At 38.9% G+C, this 10,426-nt stretch overlaps 1 protein-coding gene across 1 annotated transcript; it reads right to left on the minus strand.

The window, feature by feature from the left end:
* Window positions 1–504: 504 nt before the first annotated feature.
* Window positions 505–10,092, minus strand: rad21b (RAD21 cohesin complex component b). Its single transcript, XM_028036781.1, has 14 exons — window positions 9,947–10,092; window positions 8,437–8,643; window positions 7,518–7,647; window positions 7,310–7,409; window positions 6,570–6,676; window positions 6,273–6,482; window positions 6,062–6,184; window positions 4,731–4,859; window positions 4,424–4,647; window positions 4,195–4,351; window positions 2,841–2,986; window positions 2,582–2,776; window positions 2,416–2,499; window positions 505–1,578 (listed from the first exon to the last, which is right to left on the minus strand). Exons 2-14 carry the CDS (start codon window positions 8,578–8,580, stop codon window positions 1,387–1,389), a joined length of 1,941 nt encoding a protein of 646 aa, XP_027892582.1. The 5' UTR covers window positions 8,581–8,643; window positions 9,947–10,092; the 3' UTR covers window positions 505–1,386.
* Window positions 10,093–10,426: the final 334 nt, after the last annotated feature.

Genomic DNA, 10,426 nt, shown 5'->3' on the forward strand with positions numbered 1-10,426 from the left:
CTCCTAAGCTTCCACTTCAGTCTCGTCACACAAAGAATGTCATCCAACGACAATATTTAACATTAACAGAGCCTGCTGTGGTTTTTGGTTTGCAAACATGACGGCAGAAGTTTTAAGACGGGTAGCACAGACAGACAGACACAGCCATCTATTCGTGCTTCGGTAGGAAAATCTGACGAGGTAGCACAGATGGTCAGAACACCTGTTGGGTTTTCCAGACACCTAAAACGTTAACTTATTGCCCCCAAAATGGCACCATGTTCTTTTTAAGTGATTGGGCTGCTTTTAAAAGTAGCAGATCGAAATAGAAGTAAAACAATTTTAGTTTTGCATATTATCTCCCCTTTAAATGCCAGAATGATTGGACGGACCACAAATTAATGGTTAGGAAACTGGATTAATAGTGGAATAGTTTGTTCCATAAACCTTTTTAACTTTATATTTTCTAATATAAATCCATTGATAAATGTTTTCTTTTCCAATCAGAGGACAAATTGGACTTTGTAATTTTTCACACTGTTCTTGTTTTTATTTTGAAAAATCTTTTTCTTTTGTAGCTCATAAACCAGTCTGACTTACAGACCTTCTAGACAACACCTGCAGCACTTTGATTTGTCTTTGCATTTTTACAAAATGAAATTACAGATTTACATTTTAAAATACACAACATGTTCAGACATTGATATAGTGAGCTGGAGTGGAGGAAGTGCATCCAAAAAAAAAAAACAGTACATTAAGCTGATTTAACTGAATGGGAAGCAGAAATTTGGTGATCTGCTTCATGGTCAAGTCACTAAATATCTGCTCCATTTTGTTTTCTTTTTAGAGTAAATATTAAATCTACTTTCACGTATAAAAGAAGTTATATCTTGCGTACAAACAACACTGCCTGATAATACAGCAGAACACTGAATTAGCAAGGCTGCTAAATTATCGTCCGTAGAAGGTAAAGGGGATGAAACCCTAAAGCAGCACAAAATTCATTTCTGGAGACGGCATGCAGGTGTTCCAGTCAAGTCATGTTTTCATTACCCATAACAAAGTTTTGTTGCTATTCTGTGGTATTCTGAAGACAAATACAAAACTTATGTGTACGTTGCATTCTGTGCACACAGGATTACAACAAATAGCAGTTTCTGACAGCTAGACGATCACAGACTGATGGTGAAGTGTGATAAGTTCAAAATAAGTTCATTTTAATATACTTTTCTGGTTTATATATATATTTTTCAAAGCAAATACTCTTTGGATATTCTTTTTCACTTCTGCTTGCAGAAATTAAACATAAATAAAACAACAAATCAGTAAGACTGTAGTGAAATGAAAACAGACATGGCCGTCAAAGCAGAGTTTTTCTTTTTAAGTTGCTGCTCTGGAAGCCTCGTTCTAGATGACGTGGAAACGAGGTCCCGCCGTTGCAACGATGTCGCTGTACGGCTCCTCCTGGACCAGCTCCACCGCCTGCTGCTTCTTCAGAACCAGGAAGCTGTAGAACTTGGCCGCTGCCTGCTTTCTGTTGTTGTTCCTACACAGGTCCAACAGGCTGACCGACTGGGCTCCAGTTTTGGCCATCACCCTCTGTGACGTAAAGAGAGTAAAAACTGCCGTCAAACTCCTTATCAACTGGCCTCCATGTTTATTGGGATGAAGGGTGAAACATTTTTGGGAGTTACTTTTCATGTGACATCATTGCCGTGTTTTTTTTCTGTTTCCACACTTAAAGATTACCTGAATGTTCAGTGTTTGCTTCACAGAATGTACCAAATGGTCAAATAAAAATTATCAGGAGAAAGGGTCAGAATCCCTGCAAAAACACAAAATCTTGCAAAGTATTTTTGGTCTGGGTTCTGGTTCAAAAAATGTAGAAGTGGAGTAATATGACGGCGTATTTGGGTCACTGTAAATAGAAAAAAGGAGTATATTTCTGTCAAAAAACAAAAAAAAAATTTATTTTAATTTGATCTTCCTAAAAAAAAAAGAAAAGAAAAACATGTCTGAGCTTGAAATGTTGAAAATCTCCAAGAAATTGTTGTTTTGTTTTTTTTTTAGATTAATCTTAGAAAAACTTTCAAAAGAATTTGGAAAATTCAGAGTTTGGAAAGTCATGAAAAAACGATAAAAGTTTTAGATTAATCTCAGAAAAATGTTTTGAAAAAGTTGGAAAAACAAAAATGTTTAACTTTTAAAGCTCAGAAATGTAAAAACAAAAATTTTAGAAAATGTTCAACTTTTCAAACTTGGAAATCTCCACGTTTTTTTTCTAGTAAATTTTATATTTTTGGCATAAATTTACTCCTCTGTTTGTTTTCATTTTCTATCTAGAGTGGCCGTAACATGCCATTGTAGATAAAAGTATCTTATTTGTTAAAGTAGATGATAAAAAACAATTTCTAACTGGTGCTGCATGTTTTGTACCTGCAGGCCGTGAAGCATCTGCTGAGTTCTCTTGTTCCACCTCCTCTCCTCCTGGTCTTGCTCTCCTCCCTGCACCTCCTCCTCCTGTCGCAACATGACCATTTTTTACAACATTAAATCCAAGCGACAAACTAAAGAGACGTAAATAAAACCATTTTTTTGTCACCTCTTCATCAGAGTCGTCGTCGTTCTTCTTCTTGTCCTTGTCGGCGAGTAAGTCCAGCTCTATTAGCTGGCTGATGTTAGCGGCGGCGTCCTCAGGGAGTAAATTCAACGCGGCGGCTTCCAGTTGCTGAGAGGCAGCGGCGTCTGGTCCCTGCTGCTGCATGTGCTGCTGCTGCTGCTCGTCCAGGTTTCCTGTCTGGATTTAGGAGGATCAGAGGAGGCAGTCCAGTTGCAACGAGCAAAAACCAGAGTGAACGTACAGGGAGGGATGGATCTGAGTCCTGGGATTTGCGCTTCAGGCCTCTTTGAGAAGACGGTGGAGGCATGGCGGCTTCGTCCAGCGTCGTCCTGCTGCCCTCCACCGCCGAGGTCTGCAACGCGTTGGCCTCCTCCATGATGGTCTGGTCTGGGCGGAGGCCAAATTTAATCAGAAACAGAGGGGGAAAATGCTTTATTCTTGCTTTGGGAAGAATTAGCATTGTCCATTTTATCTTTTTTTTTAGTATTTTTAAGAACTGAAACTATAATCCAAGCAGCATTTCACACAAAGAGCAAAAAAATAAATAAAATTGTTCCACAGTTGGTTGGTTAGGACCACGCTAAGAAAAATATTACGAGAATAAAGTCATATTATTACGACTTTATTTTCATATTATTGTAACTTTATTCTCATCTTATTTCAACTTTAATTTCATAATATTTCATAACATAATAGTATTTATTCATAATAAGACTTTATACTTGTAATATTATGACTTTAGCTTCACAGTATTATGACATTATTCTCGTATTATTTTAACTTTATGCCCATATGACTTTTTCTTACCAGTACTTTGTTGTAGTTAGTATGTAGCTACATTTACTTAAGTAACTTTACGGGGGAAAAAACTCTTGTAAGTAGTTTTACTACACTGATCTTTTGACTTTTACCTGAATAACTTTATTATGAAGTATCGCTACTCTTACCTGAGTAAAATTTCTGGATACTGAATGAAGAACAAAAAATTCACCAGACAGAAACCTGCAGTTTTTGTTACATTTTTATGAGTTTTATATTGAAAGAAACTGATTTGGGAATTGTTTTTCTTTTTGCCTGATTTTGTTACTCTGTAATTCTTATGAATTATTTTCATTTTGGTGTTTGAGATACCAGAATTTCAATATAACTTTCTATTTTGGTCCATCTGATGATGTAATTTTTAAATACTAAATGGCTGATGGTTTGTTAGTTACTTACGACGAAGTATTAGGGCGACGGTAAAAAATAAAAGTACAAAATTAAACTCATAATAATATAAGAATAAAGTCATATGGCAATAAAGCCAAAAATAATATGAGAATAAAGTTATATTTGTAATATTATGACTTGATTCTCGTACAACTTTGTTCTTCTTATTTTTCTTAGTATGACCCAACTCCAGGTTGTCGTTACTCGGTACTTTTATGAAATACCTTTTTACTCTAACTTGAGTAATTTCTTGGACGGCTACTTTGTAAAAGTATGTTGAAGTTGTGCTACTTTTACTTGAGTATAACGTTTGCGTTCTCTACCCGCCTCTGCTTGTTCCCAATGACCCAGAAACAAACTGAAAGTGTTAAAATCCAGTTTCCTACCCATGATGTCTCTCTGCTGATGAGCTGCTGCTTCCTCCCTCGGCACCTCCGGGTTCTCCAGATCCTTCAGAAACTCATCCAGGCTGTCTGCCTCCCCGCCTTTCTTCCTCTTCCTCAGCTCGTCCGGGACCAGCGGCGTCAGACATCTTGTAAACATCTAGAGTAAAGATGGCGTTTTAAAAGAAAAACGCCTCTGAAAGTTGACCGTCCTGGAGTTATCGTCCTGTACCTTCAGCAGCCGGGCGTTCCAGAGCGGCTGAGCCGGGAGGGAGAAGAGCTTCTCCACTCCTCCGGTCTCCTTCCACATCATCAGCTTTTTGGTGGGAGGAGCCAAATCCAGGGTTGTGACGATGTCGGAGTAGTCGGAAAGCTGCGCTCGGATAGTTTTACTGTCCAGCTCCTTCACGCTGTCCACGATCAGCTTCCTTTTTCGCTTCGCCTTGGTCTCCTTCACTGCAGAAACCGATTGGAAACCCGACGTTACCCGACTCTAGGCTGGGTCTGGAGCAACATTCAACGCTTGTTTTTAATTTCACCTGTGATGTCGATGGGCTCCAGGGCGAAGGTTTCCTCCTCGTTGTGAGTTAAAGCCGTTTGTTCCTGCTGGTCCGTCATGGCGGGGGCCGGTTCTGTTGGGCCGGAGTCCGGACTGTCCGGGGCTCCCGCTGACAATGAGACCAGACGCAGTTGGTTTACATACAGTTACAGTCAACATGGACTTATTCTAATCATTTGTTGGTTTTTTAAGCATTTTTTTAATTATGCCAGGATTATTCTCCAGTACAGCTTTAATTGATTTTCTAAAATGAAAAATTGAGGGTCGGTATTTGACTTAATGGTGAATTTTCTCAATTTCAAACACATTTCTCCTCTTGACTGAACTGCCGGAGTTTGTTTCATATTGTTGGATTTCCATTAAACTAAACTGCACATCAACTTTTTTTTATTCTGCAGAGAAACAGTATAAATTTATCCTTAGGGATGCAATCTTTAAGTCTCCAAAAAGAGAAAACAAGTTGCTAGATTTGTCGCTAGTCGTTTTAAAAACAAAAACTCTAAAAAAAGTTCTCTAAAAAGTTGCTAAATATAGCAACACAGTCACTAAGTGTTTTGACTTGACCAAAGTCTTACTCATCATCCCAACATTTGGCCACGCCCCTCAGTGTATCCTGGCCCCGCCCACTTTTTGGAATCTTTCAGAATTTCTCTTCAGTGGAGCTGAGGTCATTCATAGTAGTTTTTCTATTTAAGGCAGAGGCAGTGGTGCACCCAAGGGGGGCCAGGAAGGGACCTGGCCCCTCTTGAAACAATAGTTATGTATGTATGTATATAATTATACATACATATGTATAATTTTATAAATAAAACTGGGCCGGTATTTATTTCCATCTTGTTGCCTTCTGTTTTTTCCCCAAATTTGTATATATAAGAGAAATATATATAATATCTCTAAATATCATCACGGTAATATTGATATTGGATATCAGTATTGGCCCAGACTTTCATATCTGTGCATTCCTAATGTGTATATGTAATTCTTTTCTTATTTCTTTAGAAAATACATATATAATATTGAATTAAAAAAAAAAATTATATATTTGTTTTTTATGGCCTGGTCCCATTGGTGCCTGAGTGGTCCCAGCAAAAAATAAAAATAAAAAACCCCTCAGCATAATGCTACCACCACCTTGTTTGACAGTTCCCCCAGTTACTCTCAGGCTTGAAAGCATCAGCTACTCCCAGCGTACGTCTTCTCATTGTGACCAAATATTAGAAACTGAAAAGTTAAGATTAGGCTGTAAACTTCCTCAAGTTAAAATGTCAGGATTAAAACGTCTGTGAGTGAGGTTCTGTTTGTGAAACGGACCTGAGAGGGCATCAAAGTCATCCTCATCCTCCCCGTGGTCCTGAGGCATCATCACGCCCTCACTGATGGCAGGAGGGTCGTCAAATATGCCACCTCCATCCTCGTTGCTTAGCAACTTGTCAACTACATGAAAATACAACTATAAATAATACTTTCAATACTTTTTATAACACAAATAGTATAATCTACTAAGGATTCGCTGCTTTAGTACCAAGCATCCCGCCCTCGTTGCTCTCCATGGGATTGTCTCCAAAGTCGTCCTTATACTGCTCGTCGTACTCCAGGTGATTGGATTTGTCCGCCATCTGATTAGCTCCGCCCTCCGCCTCCAGCAGCAGGTTGGAGGCCGACGAACCCATGATGTCCACCTCAAACGCGCTCTCCTCTCGCATCATCTCACGGTCATCCATGCCAAAGTCAGCTGCAAGACAGAAAAACTCAACGCCATCAATCACCCCCTCCTGTCTTCGGGTGTGTCTCTGACTGGTCTGAAAATGAAAGCGCGTACCAAAGTCGTTGTCTTGCAGGAGCGTGAGGTTGCCCACCTCCTCTCTCATGGTGATTTCTTCCACTCTGCTCTGGTTCAGGTTGAACTGCTGAGCCACATCGATGTCACTGTTGAAAATGCATCATCAAACATTCCTGTTGCCACCTTTTTTTTAAGAAGCAGAAACTCTTGCAGGCACTGAGACACTTTAATGTTGGGCTTTGAAATTAGACTCTCTTGTTTCTAATCATAGTTCAAGATTGGCCTGCACTCTTTATCAATACAAGAAATTTAATGCAAAATTAACAATAAAAAATTATGGGGGGGTTTGCTGGTCTTTCATTAGTGCATCATGGATGGATGGGTTAATGGATGGAGGGAACGAACGATGGACGGATTCATAGACAGATGGATGGATTGACAAACAGATCGATGGATGGGTGGACAAACCAATGGATGGATGGATTAGTGGACGGTGGGATGGATGGATGAACGGGTGGAAAAACTGATGATTGAATGGATTAGTGGATGGATGGACGGATGGACGGACAGATAGATGAATGCGTGGACAACCAATGGATGGATGGATTGACAAACAGATGGATGGAAGGAAGGAAGAAAGCCAAACCAATAGATGGATGGATTGGAGGACGGTAGAATGGACGGAAAGATGGATGGACAAACCAATATATATATATATGGATGGATGGGCAGACTGACCGATGGATGGATGATCTTATCCTAGAACCTGGCGGACTCACTCTAGGTCTGGTAGCGGCTGGTCGAAGTCATGAAACTCCTCCGGTAGCGTGATCGCGTTGTAAGCTGCTTCTCTGTTCTCCTCTGGAAGATCCACGACTCCTACAAACCAATAAAACCCAAAGTTTTAATATGTGACAGCCGATGTTACGCAGCACCCGAAGCTGTGAAGTTAAAGCAGGAAACCGATGGTAACACAAGATGGCGTACCTGGTCTGAACGCCATCTTGATCTTGATGAAGGCCTCATTACAGTCAGCCAGCAGGTACTTCGCCTTTCTGTGGTAGATCCTCACCACACCCAGCAGCAGGTGTCCCGACGTCCGTAAAGCCATCTTCACCTGAGAAAAACCACCCAAAATAATAAATAAAAGAAACAAAAACCATTTATAAACAGGCAAACATCATGTTAGCATAAACAAGAAGCAGTTTTCAAATGATTTCATTTATAATGTTATCAAAACCAACCTCAAACTAGACCTGGGGGATACATTGGTTTCAGATTTTTGTTTTTTGAAAATGTAATTTTTGGAAAATATGGATTTTGTTTTCCACCAATAACTCAGTGATGTTTGTGATAATATAAGAATAAAGTCAAAATAATACAAGAACAAACTGTTAATATTACCAGAATAAAGTAATATTGGGAGAATTAAGTAGAAATTTTAAGAGAACTCCAACATGGAAAATAAAAAAAGATTGATTATCCAAGCTTTTCTCATTTAATTTTGTAATTTTAAATTCTGCTACTTTATGACTATTTTCTCATAATTAAACATTAATACTCAGTGTTGCAACTCACAAAAGGGATGATTGAAATAAAAGCCACTTACTGAAGATATTTTCTGCCATTCTTTCTTTTTTTTTTTTTAGAAATCAATAAGCAAGAATTTTTTTTAAATTAAAATCGGATCTGGTAGACAAAAAATCTGAGATTTTATTTTTTATCCATATTGCCACCAGGGGGCAGCATCAGTACTTTGACATTGTGGAGGATTTTGCTAACTTGACTGACAGAAAACATTTATCTTAAAGTAAAACTTCGAGTTGAGACCCAATTTTATATAAAATCTGAAACTACAGACAAAAGTCTTCCTTTAAACTAATTATTGACGTAATTAATAAATCACTTTTGGTGAGATGATGCTCTCCACGCTGCTCTCCAGGTTGCACTCAAACACGTGAGCCTTGGTCAGCTTCTTGTCCCAGTGGGCCGCCAGCCAGATCTTGGCCAGCGGCCCACGTTTGCTGAGAACGAAGTGGGCATAAAACATCGTCTCAGCGCCGCCGCCGCCTCAGCACAGGGGGGAGGGGAAGGGGAGAGGGAGGCGCTGGGCCTGAAACGAAACAGACAGAAAAACAATGCATGAGCAACAAAAACATGTTTGACTGAAAGGTTCAATCTCTACAGATTCACCTGATTACACATTTATTCGTAACTCCAAATTATTTGTGGAAAATTTGCCCTTTTTCTGTGTTCAAACAACATATTAAACAGTTATAAGCATTTTTCGAAAGAGCCTCAAATATTCACATATTCAGTTGTGGTGCTTAACCCACACAAATAATAACAGCAATAATACTTTATTTGTATAGTTCATTTCTAAACAAATGTTGCAGACTGTTTTAGATTGAAAACAAAATGAAAACAACATCATAGATGACACAAACATAAAAAGTGTACCATATCAATTAAAATGCATAACAATGCAAAGCAAAATTAAATAGAAATACAAAAGAAATTCAAATATTAAAAGCCTTATAATAAAGGGTTCTCTTGTAAACAAGACTTTTATTTATAAAATAAATAACACATTTATTCTTTAGTTAATTTTTTAAAAATAAAATATTTATAAATATCTATATATATTAATTCTTTTTAATAAATATTTTTTAATAATATACATTTTTATTTTTATAAATCCAAATGTATGAATCTGGTCCTGCTTCAAAAGCAAAAAACAAGCGTGGATATGAAACGATAAACAGCTTCTCCTCTATTGTTCAGATTATTTCATCCTGCCCTAAATAAACTAAAAAGAACTGGTGGTCAGACCCTGACTGAATAACTGCAAGAGCCACTACTGGCCCCCGAGCCGCACTTTGAACACCACTGACTGAAATCTTAAAAAAGCAGAACCTAACTACTAGTTTTTTCTTAAATCCTCTAAGTCCAACAATAGTGTGCTTAGTTTCCCCACGTACAGTTACTCCACATTTCTTCACCATTACTTAATTCGGATCCGTATAATGTAGTAATTTTACATTCGTTTAATCAAGAAAGGCCATTTGAGGTTGAAGTGTGTTGCGATTATATACTAAATCCGCCTGCCATACTCTTGTCAGGTGTGATGCACCTGCAGCAGTATGATGTAACCGCTGTGGCTGATCGTTCTTCATCTCTTAAGGACGTAATGAATCAGACATAATGAACAACGTGTCGATAAACGCGATTTCTGCGGACCTTTCGCACCGTTTGCGTCTTTTTTTTTTTCTTCCAACCGTGACAAAATTTAAATTGCACCAACCGTCGACGCCGCATCCCAACAGGTGACGATCCGCTGGGACAAAAACCCGAAACGAGCGCGTCACAAGTCACACAGAAATCCCAGCAGCTCACATTAAACATTCGTGACTCACCGTGCGGGATCGTATGTCCGTCTGCGGTTCCGTGGCGCCGTGCGGTCGCTGCTGCGGGTCTCAGCCCGCCTCTCCTCTCCTCCTGGAGGTAGAGCAGCCAAGATGGCGGCGCTCCGTGTCGCGCAGCGTGAACGCGGTCTGAAGCCTCCTCAGCACGCGGAGCGATGTGAGGGCGATGCAGGGAGGGATGCTGATCGCCATCATGAGCCCCAAAATTATTCCAAAAATATCAACAACATGCACTGAAAAAAGGAAAACAGTTAGTCCAACTTTAAATAAATGGTTTATTCTAGTAAATATGCTAAGTTTATTGAGTTGTCATGTGAAACAAATGTAAATAAAGTAAGTTTGAGGAACTTAATTCAATTGTATATGACAATTATTTTAAGATGGAACTCCGTTACTTTTTAAACAATATCTTTTACATCACTAGATGAAGTTTGTTCCACTCTTTTTTGCAGAATTTATTTATTTCTGCCA

Source organism: Xiphophorus couchianus, chromosome 13, assembly GCF_001444195.1.
Source record: "Xiphophorus couchianus chromosome 13, X_couchianus-1.0, whole genome shotgun sequence".
Lineage (NCBI taxonomy): Eukaryota > Metazoa > Chordata > Actinopteri > Cyprinodontiformes > Poeciliidae > Xiphophorus > Xiphophorus couchianus.